This window comes from Nanorana parkeri, unplaced genomic scaffold, assembly GCF_000935625.1.
Source record: "Nanorana parkeri isolate BGI_ZX_2015 unplaced genomic scaffold, ASM93562v1 scaffold127, whole genome shotgun sequence".
NCBI lineage: Eukaryota > Metazoa > Chordata > Amphibia > Anura > Dicroglossidae > Nanorana > Nanorana parkeri.
In genome coordinates this window covers 1995240-2021124 of record NW_017306395.1, presented here as the reverse complement: position 1 = coordinate 2021124, position 25885 = coordinate 1995240, and the positions used below count along the sequence as shown (strand labels likewise).

The 25885-nt window shown below is 40.9% G+C and overlaps 1 protein-coding gene across 3 annotated transcripts in view; it reads left to right on the top strand.

The window, feature by feature from the left end:
- The window catches only part of DPYSL4 (dihydropyrimidinase like 4), a 40151-nt gene extending 17436 nt beyond the window's left edge, over window positions 1-22715 (top strand). For all 3 annotated transcript variants that reach the window (XM_018553674.1, XM_018553675.1, XM_018553676.1), the window contains exons 6-14: window positions 174-254; window positions 1847-1915; window positions 2005-2125; window positions 5176-5332; window positions 8956-9097; window positions 11610-11780; window positions 15372-15551; window positions 20752-20923; window positions 22297-22715. In XM_018553674.1, coding sequence (XP_018409176.1) covers window positions 174-254; window positions 1847-1915; window positions 2005-2125; window positions 5176-5332; window positions 8956-9097; window positions 11610-11780; window positions 15372-15551; window positions 20752-20923; window positions 22297-22388 — 1185 coding nt within the window. In that variant the 3' untranslated portion in view covers window positions 22389-22715. The remainder of the gene's footprint in view (window positions 1-173; window positions 255-1846; window positions 1916-2004; window positions 2126-5175; window positions 5333-8955; window positions 9098-11609; window positions 11781-15371; window positions 15552-20751; window positions 20924-22296) is intronic.
- The last annotated feature ends 3170 nt before the right edge of the window (window positions 22716-25885 follow it).

Below are 25885 nucleotides of genomic sequence, written 5' to 3'. Positions count from 1 at the left end.
ATATACACTGAGTGGCCACATTATTATGACCACCCCATCAGTACTTCGTTGGGCCACGAGATGACTCCACGAGATGACTTTGTTGGGCCGCCTCGTGACTCCACGAGATGTTGAAAGGTGATGCGAGGAATCTGAGGTGAGCTGTTGTCCTCACCTCTATCTTCTTTTCACAGATGTTTGAAATCTTCAGCATCATTCGGGAGCTAGGTGCAATAGCACAGGTCCATGCCGAAAATGGGGACATCATTCAAGAGGTACTGTCATCCTCCCCCTCTATCAAGTGAAGCAATGTTTGCTGTTAAAGCCAATCTATACCCAAAACAGTCTATCTATATGGCAAAACAGGCACCTTGCTGCTGTGGGAAGCCGGCTTTGCATACCCATGCTTCAAGGATCACGTCTTTCAGACCTTGCCTGGTCCAAATATATTCAGCAAAATTCCAGTAACATAAAACCGCCTCATTCCTTGTTTGTCTTGATTGACCAAAAGATGTATTTTGAAAATGTACAGGCATGCAAATATTAAGCACACATCAAAGAAGAATCCTTGATGCTTTTTGCACAAAGTGCGAGGATCATAATGATAATATACTCCTAGCTACAATATGCCTTACAATCAATTAGGACAAACAAGAAATGAAACAGGTTCATTTTACTGAATTTCATATAATGCAGCTTGCCAGTCCTGAGATGTGCTGACTGAATTAGTTGTCTTGTTTCATGATACTTCACCTGGTGATACTGCTAGTAAGACATTTCTTGCACTACTCGGGTGACAACACTTATAAGCAGCATTGATTTTTAGGGCATACACCTTCCCCTCTACTCTTCTCCATCACATAGAGGGGAGGTGTTTTGGAGTTCACAGAAGATAGCTTGGAAAGCTGATAACATGTTTGAGATTTCTGCTAAGTGTACTGGAAGCTAGTAGGACGCAGGATCTACAGGCATTTTTCTGTACAGATGCTCCTCAGGTTACAATCGTTCGGTTTATGATTTTTAAACTTTATGATCGTATACAATAGCAGCGTATATATACTGTATACAAATGCTTCTTGGGTTGTGTATATCATAGCTTAGCCTACCTTAAACTTGGCTAAAACACTTACATAAACCTACAGATGGACAAAAGCCTACTGTATTTGATAACAAAGTGTTGAATATCTCATGTCTATACAACTCCTCGGTTTATGATATGATCGCTTTGCGATGGGTTTATCGGAACATAACCCCATTGTACAACGAGGAGTGTCTGTACCGGCAGAAAATGGCCTGACAAAAAACAAATGTGGCCACACATCTAAAGCTGGCCATCTACAATGGCCCTGTGGGGCTGAAGGAGAAAGAACTCTTGATTCCCTCATCCATGCTAACAGTGTGGTTGGCGGAATCTCTACCTTGCTGGACTATGGTATACTAACAGCAGTGGGCGTGCCACTGTCAGAATGCTCAATGATTGGCTGCGGTCACTATACGGCCAAAGATTTTCGGTCCGGCTCCTTCAACAAAAGCCATTAAAAAAAGCGACTTTTGCCGAATGGGAGGTCCAGATAGGATCACACACTGGTCAAATCTCAGCAGGATTTGGCCAAAATTAGACCAATGTATGGCCAGCATAAGGACTGGTAAGCTGCCATGTATTATATTTTTGGTCTTGGGTTTAGATATACTTTCATACACAGGCTTATAAAATGTTCTCATTTAATACTCACAAGTTTATTTGTAATAACAGTAGTTCAGTAATAATTCCTCCTTTGTAGCATAATGGATAAACAGTGGCAATCACAGTGCTGAACTCTTTCTCTCCCAAGCCATTTAGTTGTGTTCCATAATTTATGTTGTACAGGAACAGAAGCGTCTGCTAGAACTTGGCATCACCGGACCTGAAGGCCACGTGCTCAGCCGTCCAGAGGAGGTAATGAGCTGCTTTCATTTATTCACACGTGAGGTGTCTCTGCCTAATGGCTCCAGCTGCTGTATGTAATGTGATTTCTATTCCACCAGGTTGAAGCAGAGGCGGCTTACCGTGCCATAACTATCGCCAAACAAGCCAACTGCCCCCTGTACATCACTAAAGTCATGGGCAAGGGGGCCGCCGATGTGATCGCTCAAGCAAAGAGGAAAGGTAAAAAAAAAATAGGCTTGTCAGTTCTCCGCTGGGGCCATTTTTAAAGAATTTTAATGGGAACATTTTCTCTGCTCATTCTTGCAGCAAATCTCATTTTGTGCAAGCTGAAAAGCCAATTGTCATTCATTATAAAGAATCAGACCTGCACTTCATTCTCCTGACCTATGGAGAACCTGGACCATTAATAACTGTACTGAGGCACTGATGTATGAACACATTTCTCATTGCTCATAGCAACCAATCAGAATCACTGATTTATTTCTGAACCTGGGCTGTAAGATTAGTTGGAGGCTGTTTACTCTTTTCACACTTTTCATATGTCAGCCCTCTTATATCCTTCAAGTGAAAGCTCACTAAAGAAAGGAAAAAATATGAAGGACTCCCATTGCTGACCTGCTTCTAAACAAGCTTGTCCATCTTTAACTTTAATATCTTAAGCCACTGACCTGGAACATGCCTACAGCCATTGAAGTCAGAACAAAGACTGATTGGCATACTTGTTCTGGATTAGTCTTGTCACCCTATAACAGGAAGTGCCTGAACAAGGACCGTCATGGCCAACCAGGGATTATGTTAATAAAAGCTACAGATTGAATAATATAGAAAAATTACTTTTAAAAAAACATTAAAACTGTTACATTAAAAATGTAAACCTTTATATATGACTTTAATTATTACGTTCACATATACTGTAACAAATATTGCAATTTCAGACAAAGTGCACTTAACCTTTAAAGACGGTGCAGTTCAGCGGCACAGAAAGACCAGCCCACTATAGTTTAAATAAGTTGCCAGCAACCTTTTCCAAAGCAAGTATCAATTTAAAAGTATTAGGTCTGCTATATATAGTATATTTTCAAATGTTCCACTCTTAGTTGTACTGCTTACGCCAAATTAAACTCATGACTTATTATTATATAAACTGGTGCACCCTAACAGTCACTTTAATAATAATTGCAAACCATTTATAGGCAATGCAGACCATTTACAGACTATGTAGACCATTTATAAAATATGCAGACCATTTACAGGCAATGCAGACCATTTACAGGCTGTGCAGACTATTTATAGGCAATGCAGACCATTTACAGACTATGCAGAGCATTTATAGGCGATGCAGACCATTTACAGACTATGCAGAGCATTTACAGGCTCTGCAGACCATTTATAGGCAAGGCAGACCATTTACAGGCTATGCAGGCAAGTTATAGACAATGCAGACTATTTGCAGGCTATGCAGACCATTTATAGGCCATTTAGGTGGAAAGCATGGATTGTGGGTACAACCTGGAGCACAGCATATGTTTGCACATATATGTGAATTCAAATGCAGAGATGAATGCAAAAGCCACCTCAAATATAAGAATTTGTCTGATAAACACTCCAAACTGGCCACAATAGACGTTGCTTGGTCGGTGTTTTCAAGTGTTTTGCAGAGCTTTGTGAATTTACATGTCCACTGTGAAGATGTTTTGAGCCTATTTAATATTTGTTTCACATAATTACTATAATAGACTTTGATGACACTACACTAGATAATATTAAACAAACATGACTATAGTTATGTTTTATTGAGAAATCTCAAGTCATTTTGTAGACTTGTGACTATTGATCTTCCAGGTGCTACTAAATATTGGCTTTGCATGCCTCAGGTTGATGACCCCTGGTTTTAACCATTTGCCCTATTCTTATTGTAGTTCTACCAGATAGTCCCTGACCTATGGCTGCCTACAGTGCTCCTACTGTCCCCTTCACAGTTGCTTACTACTGCTTCTAATGAACACAGCTTAAATACTCTACTATCATGTATGGATGTATGTATGTATGTATGGACCCACCAGTGAAGTTGTAGGTGGGTTCCAAGAGCTACCACCCTTCTTCATTCAAGTACAAAAATGACAACTTACTCCTCAACTGTATTTGATGAAGTAAATGTAGGTGTTGCTAAGGAGAACAAGTAGGACATAAAACAAACTGGGGTGATTTGGGTAAAGAAAATGGTGAAGGTGGCGGGTAAGGCAGAAGCCTCAAAGAGGCATCTTATGTGCAGAGACCCCAGCCCATGCACTGCTGGAAATATTCATCTTAGAGATGCCCTCTGTTAGTCACTCCCCCCTAAACTGATATTGGGGAGTTGACCTGACAGTTCCTTATATCTCTCAGGCACTCTGTTGGTGAGATCACTGCACTTATGTTTCTTATTGGGCTTGGCGTAGATGGGAATAAAGTCAGGGAGATCTCACTGTTGGGGTAATTGCACCAATGCTGGGCACATTATTTTAATATTATCCGAGTTGTTCTAAAGTACGTAAAGTTGAGAAAGGGCCAATGATCTCTGACTTATAAGGAGGTGCCCATACACAGAGGTGAATAGGATCAGGCTCAGAGCTGTGAATGTAAAAAATGGGTTGCAAGGGCCACTTTCAGTGGCTTTGCACTAAAAAAATGACTCAAAGCCGAGCTCCAAGCAAACAGCTAAATACACAGATAAAATACAAATGGGAGCTGTTTTACCTGCTAAAGAACTCGCATTTCTGTCTATACAGGTCTGAGGTCTTTGCACAGCCTTAGCACACAGTACAGCCCTGTATGACAGTACAGTAGACCTGATTGTTCTCTGCTGAACTTATATAATACGTACAGGTCATGTCCCTCGCCCAGCTTGTTACTGGACAGTGAAAATAGGAACAGCAGACTAATGAGCTCATCTCTATGTCATTCTGCTCTCTTCTCCAATCAGCATATAATATGTTAGTACACGAGCACTGCAGCACAACTGACTGGCTGCTTATGCTACTCCCTCTCCTAGTCTGAACTCTATTCAGGTACCTGCACTGCTTGGATTTAAAAATACATTAAATTATGTATTGATGAATACGGATATGCATTGATGAATGTCTTTTATATCTTCCTGGAGTTCAGCTTTAAATGTGTCCACTGAAAATGGTGAATTGTTATAAATAATTATTATTATAATAGTTGTTGTTGTTAATATCACTGCCCTGTATGAATTGCTGGTATTAAAGTGTCAGCCTTGTCCTTGTCAGGTACGGTGGTGTACGGTGAGGCACTGGCAGCTGGACTGGGTACCAATGGCACTCACTACTGGAGTAAGAACTGGGCAAAGGCTGCAGCTTTTGTTACCTCACCACCCGTGAGCACGGACCGGTCTACCCCAGAATATCTATGTTCATTATTGTCCTGGTATGTATAGAGCACTACAGATCTAGTAAATAATGTGTGCACATATGCTGCTGAATTAATTCATACATGAACACTATACATAGACCTGTAAGGCTAGCATTTTGCAGTTGAAGTACAGAAAAATACCCGTTGATCCTGTGAGTTCCTAACTTACCGAACATCTGCCCCTTATGTAATAGAGATGAGGAAAGGAAGAAAGGAAAAGTAGTCCAGCTGTAGTCCAGCCTGGAAGAAAACTGCAGGTACTGTGTTGTCGGCACACTACGGTAAAATTGGAGCTCATTAGATTTGCAGCAGATCAGCGGTTATTTTTCTATACTTGTGCAGTATTTTTAACAAAAAGGGACAAGACATGGGGACATGTGCATGTATTGGAGAGCTGTAGTGCACATTTTTTTGCCCACACATACCATCCAAAAAAAGACACTTCCGGATTTAAAGTCATTCAATGTAATCCTCATGGACTAATTCATAAATAATCTTCTAGTAGGTTATAGATATAAGTGATTCTGCGCTGGACCTAGAAAAATGTATAAGTGCTAGTGTGCCAATTTAGTTTGAAGGCTGCAGCAAAATCGACCGTTGGGTCAAAATAGATAACTTTCAAATTATGCAGCGCCCCCAACATAAAATGTGTTGAATGTCATAAATCCTAAATGTTAATTATTTTTAATACATCCTCCTTGTAGCCCTTTTCTTTGAAGTTTTCTGTTAGCACCCTGGATTGTTTCATATAAGCTGTATCCTTAGTGCAGTTCCTTCTAATCCTGGTATATTGCCCTTTAGGGATTCCTTTAATCCAGGTGGCGTGGTGACAGCTAGATGTCGGAATGTATCCATTCCGGTCCTTAGGTTTAAAGAATGTGCACATTTCCAATTTCTTTCCATTTATATTAATATTCAGGTCTAGAAACTGTATATTTCGATCACTGATATTGCTGGTAAAAGTCAGGTTGTATCTATTCAAATTTAGCTCCTCAATGAACAACTGTAGAGAGTGGCTGCCCCCCTCCCATATTAGTAAGATGTCATCAATAAATCTTCTCCAGAGTTTGATGTTTTGATTTATTTTGCTAAAAATGGTTTCTTCCTCCCATTTCGCCATATAGAGATTTGCTAAACTGGGTGCAAATTTTGCCCCCATGGCAACTCCTTTCTTCTGGAGATAGTATTGATTCTTATACCAGAAAAAATTCCTTATCATAGCAAAATGTAGGCCTTCCAGAATGAATTCCTGTTGTTCCGTTTTGTATTCTCCATAACTTTCCATAGCCCATTTTGCAGCTTCTATACCTCCTTTGTGTGGGATTATTGTGTACAACGAATTCACATCGATAGTTGCCAATATAGTATTTGGCTCTACTGTTAGCTCCTCGAGGATATTTAAAATATCATTAGTGTCTTTCATGTTTAAGAGAGAATTGGAGAAAATGATAAATGGGGCTTATAAGAAGACACTTCTAACTAAAAAAGAGAAGGAATATCTCATTCCCTCAGTAAGTCGAACCCCTATCATCTACTTTCTGCCCAAAATTCATAAGGACACTAAGAATCCTCCAGGACGCCCTATAATCAGTGGTATAGACTCCCTGAAGGCGAGATTGGGAGAATTTATAGATTTTCACCTACAACCGCTGGTACGACAAACGAAAGCCTTTCTAAAAGACACTAATGATATTTTAAATATCCTAGAGGAGCTAACAGTAGAGCCAAATACTATATTGGCAACTATCGATGTGAATTCGTTGTAACACTAAACATGTAACCTACCTATTAAAATGTCCTTGTGGACTGCAATACGTAGGTCGAACGACGAGACCACTTAAAAAAAGGTTAGAGGAGCATATAAATAATATTAAGAAGGGATTCAACAAACACACGTCACTTCAGAATTTTTCATAATAAAAATCCAAAACTCCTTGAAGCGGTAGGAATAGATCGAGTGGAAAGGCACTGGAGGGGTACAAATCTAACCCGCAAAATTTCCCAAAATGAATCCAAATGGATTTATGTGTTAGATACCATGATGCCCAAAGGACTCAATATTGAGTTCGATCTGAATTGTTTCTTAAGTAATAGATATTCTTTGATTTTGACACATCACATCAACTAACAATTTATGGTGGTTGTCACTAATTATTTCACATACCCTGTGGGATCAATGATCCAGGGCCATTGATGACTTTTTCTTATAAAAAAAGATTTTGAAGGCACTGAACATTCATGTGTATGTTATATGAATATAATTTATTTATCTGAATCACTTATATATATTATATTTATTTATTAGAATTATTTTATATTTATATTTAATTACATTTAGGATTTATGACATTCAACACATTTTATGTTGGGGGCGCTGCATAATTTGAAAGTCTTCTAGTAGGTTAGCCTGAGCAACCAATCACATCCTTCCTTCAATTCAATGTTGTACTTTTGCTCATTCAGCGATTAAGGCTCTATGTGTATTTTGGAAGAGTCACGATTCAGTCCATGGTGCCATGCTGTTCACTTGGCACATTCATTGGTTGTTCAGTTACAACCAATGAATGTGCCATCTCAGCCTTTATTGGGATTGCAGTTGCCATGGTGCTGCACATGTGATCAGCTTTGACACCACCCATTTGAGGGCTTGAAAGTTCAGTTGAGAGCTAAAATAAGCACAATAGCAACTTTGGCAGCTGCCTTAAAAGTATTTTGGGAGACAATACAGTGGTGGGTTAAGTTCCTTTTTAATAGTGCTGAATGTGAAGCTTCTTTTGATCAGTAGGCAAGATTTCATTAGTCTATTAGGTGGGCTAAGTCTACTATACCCATTAGGATGAGATCGCCAAGTACAGCCAGACCCACTGAACTGATATTGAATTTTGAAATTCTTCAGGTAAGGTACCATAGGGTGCCCCAAGGTACCAGCATTCATTGGTAGCAAGGCCCAAGGAGTCCCAAGGGATCTGGGAGGAATATTTGAAAAAACATTTTTGAAAGTACTGTTAAATGTGTTTGTTCATAGTTATCAGTAGCACCCTTCCAAAATACACTACCACTACCATAGATTTGGAAAAATAAGCACAGGTGCCAACCAACCTGCTTTATCTGCCTCTATTACAGCCTAACATTTTCTTAGAAATCGACAGGGGAACAATAATAATACGTATGTATACCATGTATGAGCTACCCATGTTTATGCACTGCCTAGTAAAGTATATTTTTATGGTTCATTGAAGAAACACCAATATTTTTTTGAGTGATAGAGATGTGAATGTGGTGAAAACCTTTGCAAATGATTTGTTTAGAACTTTATTAATGGTGTCTATTCGGTAGATAGAACGGCTGGTGTGAGCAGATAGATGGCCCCAGTGCACGGATATCATATAGCTCACATACAGCTATAAGAGCCAATCAGTCAGAAACAAAAGGTTGAGTCGTAGTGTTGAATGACACTGGAGAATATTTCCTACATAGCGTGATGGGAGAAAGTTACTGAAATAAAAGACGTTTTATCTTTCAGGTCTGGAAGGCACTAATGGCTTTTAATGGCGGCGATGGGTGGCTGTGTGGGAATTTATTCAAGACAGTAAATATTGATTGTTGGCTGACAGACTAATGACGGTTCTTCTCCCCAGTTTTGACCTCCAGGTAACGGGCAGTGCGCACTGTGCCTTCACCACAGCACAGAAAGCCGTAGGAAAGGACAATTTCACCTTAATACCAGAAGGCACCAATGGTGTGGAAGAAAGAATGTCAATCATATGGGAAAAATGCGTGGTAAGCAGAATAAGAATTTTCTATTACAACAAAGCTGATAAATGGGACAAAATATAGTGATAATGTAAAAAAAAACCTGCTAAGAAATACACCGCTGAAATAGACATTATCACTATAACAAAAAAACGACTTTTGCTCTGAAAGTATCTGTAAAAAATAAATGAAGGCAACTGGACTTGCTGTATTTTTTTGGAAGATGTTTCGCTCGTCATCCAACTAGCATTCTCAATTCAGAATTAGGAAAGCTAGTTGGATGACCAGCGAAACGTCTTCAAGGCAAATACAGCAAGTCCAGTTGCCTTGATTTATTTTTTACAGATATACCATGACCTGGATGAATGAAAACCTTCACAGTTTTCTTTGAAAGATTATTTCTTGCTATAGTGCTCTTAAAGCTTTCTACACACATCTATGTCAGTTGTCAGTTTTTTTCAGGTGTCCCCCATTGGGAAGATTTTTTCTCGCTTCCTGTTTCTCTGACACCTGTACAAGAAATGGGGGGTGTGGTTCTCACCAGGACAGGAAGGCACATACATTAGTAAAACAGAGGTTCTAACCCTCTCTGGCTAACATATGTTTTTATTTTGTCAGAGATTTCCCATCCCTTCCCATCCTTTTATTTCAGATACAGTGTAAAAAGTTTAGAGCCGCTGTCGGGTTTATATTGCTGTCCATTTCCCCATGGGAAAGATTTCCAGAAATCTTCCCCATACGGAATTAGACAGCAATAAAATCTTGACAGAGGCTCTACACCTTCCACACTGTTTCAGAAATAATTTGTTGGCCTGTTAAACAACATATGGGTTTTTAACTGGTCTTACTTAAAGCTTAACTCAAGGCAAACCGCTAAATTCTGCACATCCAGTTCGGAGACTTACACAGCTCCGCCACACAGCATTGCTCTATCTGTTAGCAGAGGAGACCTGATTTCCTCTGCTGCAGTTCGGTAACTCTTACAGGTCTTGTCCCTCCCCCAGGCTGTGATTGGATATTGAAAGGAGAAGCCGTGGACTGATGAGCTTATCACTAATCATTCTGCTCCCCACTCCTATCATCAGCATGACCTTTGTTAGGAAATGAACACTGCAATACACCTGACCGACTGCTTGTTCTGCTTTCATTCTGAGCTCTGCTGTACAGGGAACTGCACGAGGCTGTTGCCAATCTGAATGCAGATACTAACACTGCTTACAGTTAAGAAAATACATTTAATGGTATATTATAGAATACAGAGCTGCATTCATCTGCGTCTGTTATCTGTCTGAAGTTCAGTTTTAACTGTTAAGATGGATGATGCAGATGAAATGATATGAGACCTCAAAGAGAATGTAGAGCGTGTCAAAAACATATTGATAAATCATTGATTGTAGATTACCCCTTGCCGTCCGGCCATCGTAAAAATACAGGCGGACGGCGGATGCTTCCCGGTGGGTGGACGTGCATTTACGTGATTTTTTTTTCTGCTCGTTCACGCCCCCTAGCGGGCATGCGCGAGCAGAATACCACCGTGAATGTGAACAGCCGTTACTGGCTGTTACATACAAGCGTTCTGCCAGCTCTATAGCCAGCTGATCGCTTGTATGAGGGTACACAGTGTTGGCCCCCTTCTGCTGCCGCGCCACCCTCTTTGCTGCCGCTGTCAGTTATCCCAGGCACCCCTGCCCCCCCTGCGGTGCCCGAGATCGAGAACACCAACACAACGGCTCTCTGTACTGAGAAGGAGGATAGATTAGCATTGCCCACCGCTGATCTCTCCTTCTCTCTCTAAAAGCAGAAGCCATGTCTATTACATCACTTCCGCCTTTAGCTGTCATTTCTCTGGCTGCTATAGCCAGAGAAGAAGCTGGTGAATCAGGTCTCTGGTTCATCAGCTTCTTTGGGGGTGACATTAGGGGTCTTAGAGACCCCTAATGTCTCCATAAAGAGGCCCTGTCATTTGTTTTTGGGCTATCACATACAGGGCTTTTTAGAATACTGAAAAATGACCCAGACAGGAAGTGGTTTAACACCACGGTCAGCAAGTGGTTACTATAGATTTACATTTTCTTTGGACAATTTTTTGATTTGGTAGATTTTACTGATAGTTTCCCTCAATGAAAACAACCGTCTATTGATCGGAGATCATTCTCAAACAATTGTATCATTATGTCCATGGCCAGTGTAAGGACTTCACAATGGACGCATTATTATGCAATGTGCTTATTGTTCCAGTACAGCCACATGCATGGACAAGACAAAACCCATTGTTTTCATTGGGATCTGTTCCCTCCACTGCATTGCAGTGCATTGAATGAATTCTGCCATTTGGTGCCTTGACCTACATTTTCCCAAGTCAAGCCAAGTAATTTACTTTTACTAATTAGAAATTAAATCTTTCCAAAACCTGTTGTATCTACAATATGAATGAATTTGTTTTGGGGTAACTTTAGCCCAGGGGAATAGTAACATGCTACACTTTTTCAGTTAGGGATTATTTCCGTTCTTTCCTTCATTGTTTTTCTTCTTGCTTCAGACCCCTGGGAGGATGGACGAGAATGAGTTTGTAGCCGTGACCAGTACAAACGCAGCCAAAATCTTCAACTTGTATCCACGGAAGGGAAGAATCGCCACGGGCTCAGACGCCGACCTAGTTATCTGGAATCCGAAAACGTTAAAAATAATTTCTGCCAAGACACATAATTCGGTAAATAAGTGCTTCGCTTCTTTTCTTTAGTCATTTTTATTTAGGTTTATTAATATGACAAAGAAGTATGTTTAGTAGCCTATCGTGACCAATGGCAGTGGCTTCAATCAATGTCAATGATCTTTAGTTTTAATACACCTGGAAAAACAATCTCAGGCCCTGACAAGGAGCACAATTGACAAGATTGGGATCCAGAGCTATGGACACAAAAAGAAATGAGTTTAATTTGCATAGTTTTTTTGCATCTTTTAATATTGCAACCATATTTTAATATTATTATTATTATCATCATTATTATAATCACAGGAAAATACACAAAAAGGATAAAGCGCACTCCTGTGGGCACAATACAATACAATTAGGTGGCTATTGTGTAAGGGTGTGCAGAAGCTCCTCAATACAGGGAGAGGACCCTGTCTATTCAAATGTACACTCTTGCGACCCTGGACCTGTTTAAGGAGGGCGCCACACAGCCCACGGGGGAGCCTCGAATCGTAAGTCCCTTTGTCTACTACAAACAGTGTCATATATACGTAGTTTTCATACACAAAGATCCATTAACAATCTTTACTATACGAACCTATCTACGTCATTTTTGGTAGTTGCGCTCCTGTCCTGTTTTGTCCATATCTGACATCATTATTATAATGCAGGTTTTATATAGCGCCAGCAGTTTGCGCAGCGCTTTGCAAAATAAAGGGAGACAGTACAGTTACAATACAAATTCAATACAGGAGGACCCTGCTCCTGAGAGCTTACAATTTAGTAGGTACATATAGTTAAAATTGACCTGTCATTGTGCCCATTTAGGTCAAAGTAAAGCTGGCCATTCACCTATAAATTATCTGCAGATTTTCTATGGTCTAAACTGTGTAGATGGAGGAATCTCCCACTGGGCCAAGCTTCAGTATCTTGCTAGTCGGCCTTGCTGGCTCTCAAAATACCTGAACAGTCTGATTGGATGCAGTCATTGTTCAGATATTTTGAGAGCCAGTGGGGCCGACTAGGAAGATACTGAAGCTTGGCCCAGTGGGAGATTCCTCCATCCACCTAGTTTAGCCTAGATGGAGGAATCTATTGCACTTTTTCCATCTGACCATAAAAAATCTGCAGATAATCTATAGGTGTATGGCCAGCTTAAGGGGTTTTCTTTATAGTCCACCTCCTCTGTTACTAATACTTTCCTTCCCAGCATTCCCCTGTAGCCCGTTCTCCTGAAGCTGTCCAGAGTAGAAAGCCCTCCTCAAGCTCAATGCTGGCTTGTGTCATAGATTGCACAAGGCTAAGGACTTTCCCAGCCCTCATATGGCCGGTGCTTGGCAATTGGAGGCTTAGGTGCCATACACTGTGTTGTCAGTGGAAGGAGAGAAGGCCACATGCTTTTTTGTGCCCCTAAAATACTGGGTATCTTCAAGGGCTCCGCCGAATAAATGAGAGGGGCAGAGTAGCACGGGGAAGGTGAATATTAAAATTGTAGAGGAGGTGGACTATAAGGAACAATTATAACTTGACCCTTTACTTAGCAATACATTTATTACTATGTGGTAGATAACACTTTTGCACTATTTGAAAAAAGATATCTGGCAATAGTTAGTAGGGATAAGGTCAAGTTACCGAAAGTGGTCCGAACCTGAGCCCCTCCGAAACATGGAAGAAGTTTCCTCAGACCCACAAGGAAACTCCTTTCGCTGCCTTCCAATCAGTGGGATTCAGTGACGTCATTGATGGTATATGGCTATGTGGCTGTATTAGGTAAATTACGTTTACCTAATATGACCATATAAGGTAAATTATGTCAGAACCGCATCCCATCCCTTTGTTTATGGTCAGCTGTAGGGTGACAAATGCTCCGACCTGCAGATGATCGGGAAGGAGGCCCATGTAGTTTCCATGTTCAGACGTTCGAACCTGAGCTCATCCCCAGTAGTTAGTCACATTCAACTAGAATTATTCTGCAATGTTGAAGACGTTTCACAGCTTCTCCAGTCATCTATTTCCATTCTAGTGAGCTAAAAAACATACCCCAGCAATTATAACCACACAGGAAACTCGGTCAACTTAATCCAGTCACCATGGAATGTGTGTAGGCACACGAGTAGTATGGGGTATATTATTTCTGACACTCATTAGAATTGAAGAAGACATTTGGTTAAGCTGCAATCAACATTACAGTCAAGCTAAATTTGACTAACTACTACTAGCTATACCATGACCTGGATAAATGAGAACATATGAAAATAATGTTATAAACCTAAAACCCCCTTCAAAGAAACCCTTTCACTGTGTATAATAACTGTTATCCAGGTAATGGCAGTGTTAACTCCAATGAATTATGTTATTCTCTATATTAACTGCCAGCGTTGTATAATTTAAAGGTGTCTTTTTGTACAATTTAAGCAGAATAACATATAACAGAAAATTGCAGGGAAACAGGATCCCAGGCAGTGATTCATTGTTCTCATTGAGCAGTAGTCAGGTAAACAGTAAATCATATTTTGGTTTGCGGTGGCTCAGAGCAATGGCAAAAGCACTTTGGAGGCTTAGAAAAATGAATGCCTGGAGCAGAGGGATTATAGGATCAGTTCATACTTGTGGCTCTTAACTGGTGGGTCGCAACCCCATGTTCAGCGGGTCGCTGCGTGCCTTCCACTGCACTAGGTGAAAGGCTCCTCAGCCTCCCTGTAGCACAGCACTGTCAGTTCTCACACCGAGCAGCCATTCAACATATGCTGCCCTGTGGGGGTGGGGGTATGGCCTCGAGGGAGCTTCATCCATACGTGCATTGCTTACAGCTACCCTGTGTGCCCTCAGGGCCGGCCTTAGGGGTGTGCGAGCAGTGTTTTTGGGCATGGTAATTTTTTGCGATTTCGCGGGTGCGCACAATTTTAAAGCATGACATGTTTGGTGTCTATTTACCCGACGTGACCCTGCTTTTTATATTTTACCAAAAATATGGGTAATAAATGGGTGTGGTTACTGGGGGTGTGGCCACTAAAGGGTGTGGTCACTGAGGGGTGTGGTCACTGAGGGGCACTGTAAAGCTTTCTCGCACAGGGCGCCTAAAGGCCTAAGGCCGGCCCTGTGTGCCCTGTAGAGGTGCCTGGACCTGAATGATGTCACATTCTGGCTCCCATCACCTGTATAGTTGACTACTTTTGTTCCTCATGGTCCCTGTGTGTTTTGTAAAGTAGCCACCGCTCCAAGCTCACTGCGCTTATGGACTACAATCTCAATACAAATGAGTAAACTAAACATAAGATTGTAGTCTATCACGGGAGCGAGCTTGGAGCGGTGGCTACTTTAGAATACACAAAGGTACCATGGGGAACAAAAGTAGCCACCCTCCAGAAGGAAGGACAGTGTCAGCACCGATTCAGAGATGATTTGAGGATCTACAGCCAAGTGATACACAAATAAGATAAATGTTTGTTAATAGTTAAGGTACTTGAATGCATTTTTAAGATTTAACTCCTGAGTTTAGTGTCACTTTAAATACCAGTTTCTGGTGGACGGACTGCTAAATCCAACATAAAAATAAATATTTGCACTCAAACATTAAGGAGTTATGCATGGTTTTTGTTCCTCTGCCAGGTTGTGGAGATGAACATATTTGAAGGGATGGAATGTCATGGAGCACCAGAAGTTGTCATAAGCCAAGGACGGATTGTTCTGGAAGGTGAAACCCTTCACGTCATTCAAGGGTCAGGCCGCTTCGTTCCAAGGAAGACATTCCCTGATTTTGTATACAAGAGAATTAAAGCCAGGAATAGGGTAAGTACTATTTAATTAAATTTCCATCTCAGTAATTTCCTGAACTTGGTCTTGTTTGCCCCTTCCACATCTCTTCTTTATAGCAGATCATTGGGCAAAGAAGGCTAATGACTTCATGATGTCAGTGTATATGGATTGGTTTTGAGACCTCGGCCCTCCAGCTGCGTTGAAACTACAAATCGCGATATGCACTTATCTCTGGAAGTCATGCCTGTCGACGTTAGAGTCTAGCAATGCTAATGCAATTAATTAGGGGTCTTGTAGTTCCACATTAGTTGGAAGGCTGAAGTTTGGCTACCTCTGATCTAGGCTATCTATTGCTGTGGAAATAAGTAGATCTGAAAGTAGTAACTATGTCTGGCAAATGAAATATATTAGAAAATGCCTTTTTTTTATGTACTTGAAGAATAAAACATTTTAAAAGTGAAGGGCTTCCTTCAGAATTTTTGTTTTGTTTTAAAGTTTAACAATCTCTTAATTATATGAGTGAATGTATCTTTTTTTTTCATGCATTATGTATGGTGTGACAGCGTTAATTATTTCCTACCATCTTTGTAACACATTACTAGATTGCTGAACAGGATAATCAGACTGCATAAATGAGGTCACCCAGTTACAAAGCATGGCTGTCTGTCTATAAGGAGCCTCACACCCTTAAGAAAGCATTCCCTGCATGACAGATTCAATGTGATGGCAACTACAGCCCTGCAGCTCTACTCATCTAGAAAAATCACTCTGGATTAATGTTATCCGGGGAACTGGGAACATTTAAAGGCTTATTTCGCTTTCATATTCCAGCCCTAGTTAACCTCATATAAGGGCAAGACTGAGAGTGAAACGTATGGGGGCCTCTGGGTGTCCTCCGCGCCTGTCATCTTGGAAATCCATTTCTGTCTCTCCCATTTGGGCATTGATTTGTACTGCTCAGGATGCAAAGAGCAGTTATGTGATTGACCCTTAGAAAGCTATCACTTCTCAGGCATTTAGCCATGTTAATGAAATATTTCTGATTGGCCTGTTTGAGTCAGTGCACTTTACACATTGCTTTATTAAAATGAAGGCTATAGTGGTTATGTACTATCATACCTATTCAATAGAGCAGCAATGATGATGTGAATAATGCAGAAGCAGAGAGCAGCCAATCAAATTTAAAGTGTATGTAGACCCTAACAATGAACTTCTCTTATTTGCTCTTTTTTTTGTCCTGGTAAATATACGATTGAATGGGTTTTGTTATATCTGTGCAATAATTGTATCAACACTACCTGTTAATCTAGTGAGCTGATCTAGTGAGCTGATCTAGTGAGCTGATCTAGTGAGCTTCCTGTGCTTTCTGCCTGTTTTGCAATTTTATTAGTTACATTGTTTCCAGTTCTCTGAGTGGACTTAAAAAAGCACATGCCCACTGTATTATGAAAAAGAGGTGGGGGAGGTTTTCTGTAGTCCTGTGTGGTAAGGGGACAGAGCTGTTCCCCCATAGATACAGCACAGTGAGTGTGTGTTGTCAGCCTAGGACAGGAAGCGTGTTACTGGCTGAACCATCAGGTAAAAATAATATGAATGCAACCACCACAATTGCAATGCAAAAATTTATGTTCTTCAGTTTTGGTACACTTTGGGGTGCATTTATGAAAAATGTACAGAGCCATTTGTCCTGCCAAACTTTGTGTACATTTGTTCTGTGCAAATGGGGACAAAAACAAAAGTTATTCTATTTCCGTGTCAGGTCCTAGATGGAGCCCAGGATCATAGGAAATAAACTCTTATCTCATATGATCCTTAGCTCCATCTAGTGGCCATAATGCGGTATTTTTCTGACTCACTCTAATAATATAAATAATTACATTTGAACTGAAAAGAAAATATACGAACAACATTTGTTTTTGCCCAATGAATGCACATGCAGGTTTGCAGGATGCATGGCTGCGTAAATTTGTAAATACACCTCTTTAAAGAAGAACTACAGGTACCAATGTTATCAACCCTGCAGTGCAGAGGTAGCCCTATTTCAAGGGTGCTCATTTTGTCTAGGGGGGCTCAAATAAAGCAGATATACCCACCTGATCCTCGGCCCCGTGCTGGTTAGCACTCACCTCTCTCCCCCTCCATCCCAATTATGTCCCTCTGCGTCCTTACATCTAATGCAAATGAACCAACATAAGACCTGATGATGTTGGAGGTCCTTAGATCACCGGAGCACAGAGGAGAAGAGGCTTTGGGGAGTGGCCTAGCCAGCAGGACCAAGAATCAGGTAAAGGTGGACTTGGACGAATTGGGCGAATATTTTCGTCAAATGATCAAACTGTCGTACGATTTTCGTACAGCAGCCCCATCATGCACCGACCATCGCACAGTTCAGTTAGCGGCCGTTAGCAAAATCACCCAGCCGAATTTCGTTAATTGACGGCACGGATTTTCGTTTGCGCATGAGCAGTGTTAATCGTGTGATTTTTGAAATACGAAAACGACACCAACCTTGCGAATTTCGTAGGATTCGACAGAAGTTTACTAGCCTGCTGGAAAGTCAAAAGTCGTACAATTGTACCGTATTTGCGGTTGTACACTGCCCATCAACCTTGCAAATATCGGATGAAAAGGCGAACGCAAACGGAAATAGGCCGATATTCGTAAGGTATATGGGCAAGTAAATCTGCTTTATTTAAGCCTCCTAGACACAAGTAGCACTTAACCCTTGCAGTATGGGGGTAGCCCCACTGCAAGGGTAAGTTTTTTCTTTACCTGGAGTTCTTTAATTCTCTGCGATGTTTCCCAAGTGACCTTCTCCTATATGATGTGGGCAGGAAGTCCTATGCTACGGCCACCGGGAACATCTCTTCTTTCTCATCCCTTAATACCTTCATTTGATACAATTATATAAAACAAAAGGAAGATAGCCCCTAGTCACTGAATGCTTTCCTTTGTGAAGGCTTCTTATGTATTATAATGTAGCGTATGTTATAATGGTCTTGTAGGCACTTGAGATAAAACCCAGCAAAATAGGATGCGTCAGTTCCCTCTGAAGTATTGGCTTTGATGATTACAAAGGCTCCGGCGGCTCCTCTGGGGGTTACATTACAGCATACGGGGGATAAGTGCTCTATAACCATTGCAGCTAATGTTGGTTACAGTAGTAGGTTATACTGAGATCCCGGGCAGGAGAGAGAATTAGGTCAGTTCATTTGTGCTGTAATCATTACATATTCTAACACGTCCCTATGGGGACTGTAATCCTATAATTGTGTCCTGTGTGCCATCAGCCTACTGCACACATTATTAATCATGTCCAATTGTCTTTATTTTTCAGAAGTTTCAGATACTGTTATGGAATAAATTATATTTTATTTTATATAACACACAGAGCATTTGACAAAGACCAATCAGAAATCAGTTTTTAGCAGCTTTTAGGATAATAAAGTAAATCTAGAGGTAAAACTTTTTGATAGAGTGGAGAGGGGTTCTAACCACTTTCAGGTTTTTATTGCTGCCTTAGAGAGAGATTCACTCTCTCGAATTTTCCTGATCACCAATGTCATGGAAAATGAAAGGGAGGGTAAATCTGAAATTCTGAGTTGCCACTACAATGGGAATAGTGGGGAAATCTAATGGAGACAATTGACACTTATTGTCTAGGAGGAGAGGTCCCTCACATTGAAAAGGTATACTCTCACTTCCTGTTGAGTCTACATGACAGGAAGTGAAGGGAAATCTCCATAATGGGACACAAATTGCAAAGAAAACCAACAGCGAATTTAGCCATCACCTACTCTATGCAAACATTTTTTTTTAAAGTTTTAGCTTCAGGTTTACTTTAAATTGATATCTGATTGGTAGCTATTTGTTACTAAGCCCCGGTGTTCTTCTCTATTATATAGCAGGTCCATATTATCAAGCATATATGAATAGGAAAATAGTAATGTCAAAGTACAATAAAGTGGAATTATGGGCAGAATTAAAAATGAAATATTTAATGCAGCCTGTCGCTGTCTTGCAGCAACTTTGTCCCACTGTGGACAGGGTAGTCATTGAGGGTCATGCAATTTTTTATGGACTTTTAAGTAGGAGAAACACAAATTAATGCTTTTGTAACAGAGGTTTCAAGCTGAACTCTGGGCACAGAAACTTTCATTAAAATATATTCCTCAATAGCTACAAAAGAATATAAATACACTTTGTGCACCAAATGTTTGTAAACCAAGTTATTGAATGGTGAATGTAGCAGTGACATCACCGCTGTGCTGTACATAGCCTGCGCAGAGAGCAGAGCTGTGGGAGGGACCCGGCCAGCTCCACCCACAATAGGTGTCCTGCAGAAAACTACAGGAGTGGGCGGAGACAAGACCAGTCACCCTGCATAAGAAGAGAGAGCAGCGGTGACCGGTCTTTATTATGGGAAACTCCATGTTTCACACAGGATTTCTGCATTGATCTGGAAGAAATACACAAAGCACACCAAGATTTAAGTAAGAGTACAAATGCTTCTTGTATTTAGACAATATTTACCTATCCCGGAGTTCAGCTTTAAACTGTATTAATAAACTGTGACCACTGTAAGCACCAATGGCAGTGTTAGATGGTTTATCCCAAACTGTAACTGTCAATTTTACTGAACAGCTTGGTCTGCATGTTAATGTGGATTAAAACATAAATAAAAACATGAAATAAAAAAGGTATTATATATATATATATATATATATTATATTACAAAAAATGTTTGGAGTTGATGTAAGCCTTGGATGCAGCTGCTCGGCCATGGAAACCCATTCCATGAAGCTCTCTAAGCACTGTTGTTGTGCCAATCTTAAGGCCACACGAAGTTTGGAGGTCTGTAGCTATTGCAGACAGTAGGCGACTTCTGCGCACTGTGCGCTTCAGCATGTGCTGACCCCGCTCTGTCATTTCCCAGTTCCCAGTTGCTTACACTTTGTTATAATACCACTAACACATGACCGTTACATTTTTAGTAGCAAGGAAATTTCATGAAACACCTGAATCCAATGATTTCGATTGGCATCCCAATACTTTTGGCAACATAGTGTGTGTGTGTATATATATATATATATATACATATATATATATATATATATAATGGTTATTGTGGATTACTACACTTGACTCAGCACATTTGATCTTTGCATCTTTGTACTAAATAGGTCTGCATGTGCACCATCTCTGAAACGTATTTTTGTGTCTCCTGATGTAGTTGGCAGAGGTCCGTGGAGTTCCCAGGGGGATATATGATGGACCCGTTCATGATGTCACAGTGGCCACTATGTCTGTAGCACCTACGCCAACCTCCCGGACAGCAGCCTGTTCAGGCAAAGTGCAGATAGTACCAGCCCGAAATCTGCATCAGTCTGGATTCAGTTTGTCAGGTAAATTCATTTCTCCAAGATTGTGTTCACCAGGAGAAATAAAGGTGAAAGAGCTACAGAGGTCAAAGTAATAAATTCATAGATGTTATTAGGGATTTTATAGCAACCGTTTTGTAGCACTAATTTATAGAGACCCTGTCGCCGGAGCATTCAATTCAACAACAATCTTTCTTTAGGGCTCATTCGTATGGGCGTGCATGTATGTGCAACGACCCAATCACGGGAGGGACAGGTGCTGCATGTAATTGGGTGCAGCAGTTTGTACCTCCCTATGGAAGGATGTGGCTGCATGTGGTTACACGCAGACCAGAAACTGCACATCCATGCGGGTTCGAGTGAACGCACTGTAAATGCACACTGTCTGGGTGCCCGCACTTGGACCTACACGAAGACAGTGTGCATCCAAGTGTTGGCACCTGGACCCACATGGATGTGCAGCACAGCAAAAGTGCTAACCACTAAGCCGCTGTGCTTCCCATGATGTCATCAGCCCCACCAGACTCAGTGCTCTCACTCATATGATACTCGATAGCAGGGGAGGGCAATTTCACCACTCTAGCTGTGGCTAAACTATGAATCCCTTCATACCCCTGTCTCTGGAGTCATGTGTGCAGCTGTCAAAGTCTTGCAAAGCTTCATGGAACTGAACAACAGCTGGATTACTGACGTTGCATTCCCTTGGTTCACAGTATTCCATTTTGCTCCTCCCCTAGCTGCTACATAGATTACAGTGTAGGGAGCAGAGAGGCGAAGGAGCTGAGACAGTAATTAGACACTGCCTAAAGAATAGAGGGCTGTGACATGCAAAAAGGAGTGGACTTTGCAAGGCAATTGACTAGTCAAGTTTTGCAGCAAGTGAAGTCACATTGCAAGTAAATACACAATTATTTATGGAAAGAAAAAACGCTGCAAGTAAGCTTTTAAAGTACTTAATTTCTTTGCTTTTGCCTGCAGTTTTTTAAGTTGGGGACAGGGTCTCTTTAAGAAACTGGACATGTTAGGAACAGCAGTGTAACACTAGGGTGCCTGAACTACTTCTCAGAAGGTAGTGTCTCCCCTTAAAATTAATTACCTAGATTTACAGATATAGACTCTTGTGGAGTCAAAGTACTGTTTCTGAAGCATGGAGATCCCAGCCTTCTGTAAAAAGCATTTAGGCTCCTTAGTATCTCAATCTGTATGTTGTCTTAGATCTCTGAACAACCTCAGCTTACACATATAATTTTTGTTATATGATTGCAGCTCATCCTTTCCCAAAAAACACAGCCACTTTCTATCTACACAGTATGTGCCTCCTCACATGTAGACCTTAGTGTGCATAATCCAATAGCAGGAATACCGGAATAATCAAATATCTTCCTATTCTTTTGCAGGATCCCAAAAGGATGACCACATCCCGAGACGCACTACTCAGAAAATTGTAGCACCCCCTGGTGGTCGTTCTAATATTACTTCACTTTCATAGTACAGAGTGCCTTGAGTACATGAGGAATTCACAGAGAGGAAAAGGAGGTCACATGTGTTTGCATGATGATTTTGTGAACAATTAACCTTGAAGCAAAGATCCCCACTGACCCTTATCCACATTTGTGTATGGTGTCTAACAGGGGAGAGGGTTAGTATTATAGAAGGATGTAAGCACTGTTTTGTTTTGGGACTACGTATGGTATAGTCAAACGTTGGCTTTAAAGTGCCCCTTTTCCTGCTCACAATGGAGGCAGCCAAGTTGCTGGCTGAAGAAAACCTTGTGACACTGTACCTCAACCTTTCATTGGGAACCTTGTGACATCAGTGTAGGCCCAGCCTAGGTAAACTGCTGCCTTTAAGATTGCCAGAAATGGTGGTGGCGGCTCTCAGAGTATTTGTGGGCCCATATAAATGTCTGTAGGCCTCATCAGCTCTAGTTGTCTTCTACCATATCAACTGATGTTTTAGTTGACAGTTGTATCTCTACACAAACATTGTTCCATGGAATTTGGCAAATTCATCAATTCATACAATACTTCAGCAGCCAAGGCTATTTCTTAGGCTGGGTTCACACCTAGGCGTATCGAATATGCGCGTTTTTTCAGAGATTTGTGGTTAAAAAAACGCGCGACAAACGCGCGTTTCCGAGGGCTACCTGGCTGTAGCCCAATGGATACACGTGGCAAATATGCCCCAAAGAAGCTCCTGTACTTCTTTGGGCGTACAGCGTTTCTCAGCGCGTTCCTACGGGCTGTAAAACGCCCAGGTGGGAACCATGCCCATAGGCAATCATTGGTTTTCACATGTTGAGCGTTTTACAGAGCGTAGGAACGCGCTGTAAAACACCCAGGTGTGAACCAGGCCTTAGTGTCAATCTGGCTCTTCCATGTGGAGACATGAATCAGGCTTGGTTCATATGGACATTGTGTTGATTTACAAACTGGCCACCTTTACTGTTTTTGACACCACTAAGGCAAATGTTCCTCTTGTGATAAGACAGCCACTTATAATAAAGGCCTCAAATATTAGTTCAGTGTTAGATTACTTCATCTCCTGAGTTTCACTGGCAACTTGTAAAAGTCTAACAGTCACAGGGCTATTCACAAAAGACTTTGGAGAAGGCAGAAACGTGAACAAACTAGGCCAACATAGCTGGACTGGAAAGTGAGCTGAACTGAAGAATGTTTCCAAATTAGATATTTTGGCCTAGATTGTTCACTTATCCTGTCTTCTCCAAACTCCTCACCCTTTTGTTAATAGCTCTATCAGCTGATGTTACAGTATGGCTGCCTTTGATAGGTTCAGCACAGTTTCTTTGCCTTTGCTGTTTTTTACTTGTTCCCTTTGACGTTACTGGAATACAATTTGAGCTGTGCCTACTAAGGTGATCTTCAAATAGTGTCCACCTGACAATAGATCACCTTTATACCTGTGGTAAGACGCAAAACAAATGACAAGCTATGGACCTGGTAGCAATTCTGGGCCAATAAAACTGCACCTTTTGAGTCACTATCCCGAAACTAGTATGTGGTCTCTATATTGAAGAATTGTAGCTTCTTAGATAGGTGCTCGCTTCATGCCAGATTCCCTTTGAGTTGTGCACATTAACACATGACTGCTTTCCCATGAATGCTGGAATTCTTCTGATTTTTATGGAAAAACTGTGACATCATAGAAATATCATTGTAACAGTTCCTACTAAGGGCTGCAATTTCTTGTCAGCCTGGCTTGCAATATGGCTGACTCCATTGTGTCTATCGATGGGTGCACTCTAAAGCAGATGTTTTGAATTATTTCACTTTATGGAAGCCAAAATTGCTGCCAACAAGCAGCAATCCTGTTGTGATGATTGGATTGTTTCTTGCACAAGAAATGTTTGAACACATTCCAAGCAGGACACTTATTTCAGGTAATACGTATGATGGTTGTATCCTGTAACCAAAGCCCAGTTCTGGAAAAAGATAAATATATTCCATACAGATGTCTATATATCGCTCTAGCATAAGTGCTATCTCAAATCAAACATGCATGTGTATAACCCAATGACCAGAAACAACTGTACTGTATTAATTATATATCTATATGCAAGTGCTGTTTTCTTTGGTTAAGTCTGCAAGGTACCTAAGTAACCAGAAATAAGAATTGGGAAGTGTTCCTTAAAAAATAAAAATTGCAAAGTTCTGTAGATGAATATAGTCAGCTACAAGATTGCCAATGATAAAATAAGCAATGGAAATGTTATTGATGAAAGTACAACTGCAATTGGTGCTACCGGTATTATTTATACTTGGAATGTCCTGTTACATAGTATTGTGCTGATTTTAGGCTACCCTGTAACCATTATAAAACAGTTGGCAAATGTTGGCTGACGTATCAAGATGTTTATGTATATCTTGAGATATCAACAGAGACCCCGGGCAAATTGATCCTGAGAGAGGCGGGCTATGAGTCAATATCAACTCTCCCAATCAGAAATGTGTGCAATTTAAAAGCAATTGGGTGATGACCAATATATTCCAAATACCTTATTTTTACAACTGCTGATAACCTAAGGCCTCATTCAGACAGCTAACTGCCGGCCCGCATCAGACCGCTCCCGGGAAAGACAGGTGCTGCGTGTGATCCATCCTGTAGCACTTGTCCTTCCCGGGAGCGGCCGATACTACCGTGCACGCTGCACGGATCTGTACGGGCCGGCAGTTAGCTGTGTCAATGAGGCCTAATGTCTAATTATCGATAGACACACAAGAATTACCTTCAAAAGAGACCCCGCACTTCCAGTAGGAATGAGCGGGTAATGACATATTGACGACATCAGCACTGATGATCTCATTACTCATGACATCATGTCAGTGGCATTCCTTTAAACAATAGGTTAGCATTAGGGTTAAGGTTACCCTTAGGGTTGGCACTAGGGTTAGTGTTTTTGGCACAAGAACAGGTCTAGGATAGTTGCAAGGAGCTTCCCTAACCCTCAGCCCATTGCACTCTTAAAAAAAACCAAAAACCATCTTTATCTTTTATTGTTGACTCCAACTCATTTTGCCCAACGGTTCATATTTTAGCTAACATTTCACTCCCAATTTTGACTCTCCCTAACTGGCTGGGTAAATTATCTCCAGCAGACTACTATACAACATATTTATATGGGCAGCACAGTCACTTATTGGTTAGCCCTCTTGTGTTAAAGAAGAACTCCAGGACTCCTGAATCCGAGGTTTATCTACACCCAAAAATATATGAAAACTTTTTTTAACATTTGGCAACCCTGTAAATTAAGTATGGATGGATTATCAGCGTGTAATAATCTTTACATACAAACATTTACTTATTCTAGAACTGTAAGGATGAGTTGTGATATGGATTATGAGAACTATACTTGGTGCTTTAATATTTTAGCTGAAAATGGGAATCAGGACTTAATATCATGGGTGTATTTTTTTCTCTTTTCTTTTTGCATAGTTGTTAAATATTTGCGAAGAGTCCCCAGTTTGT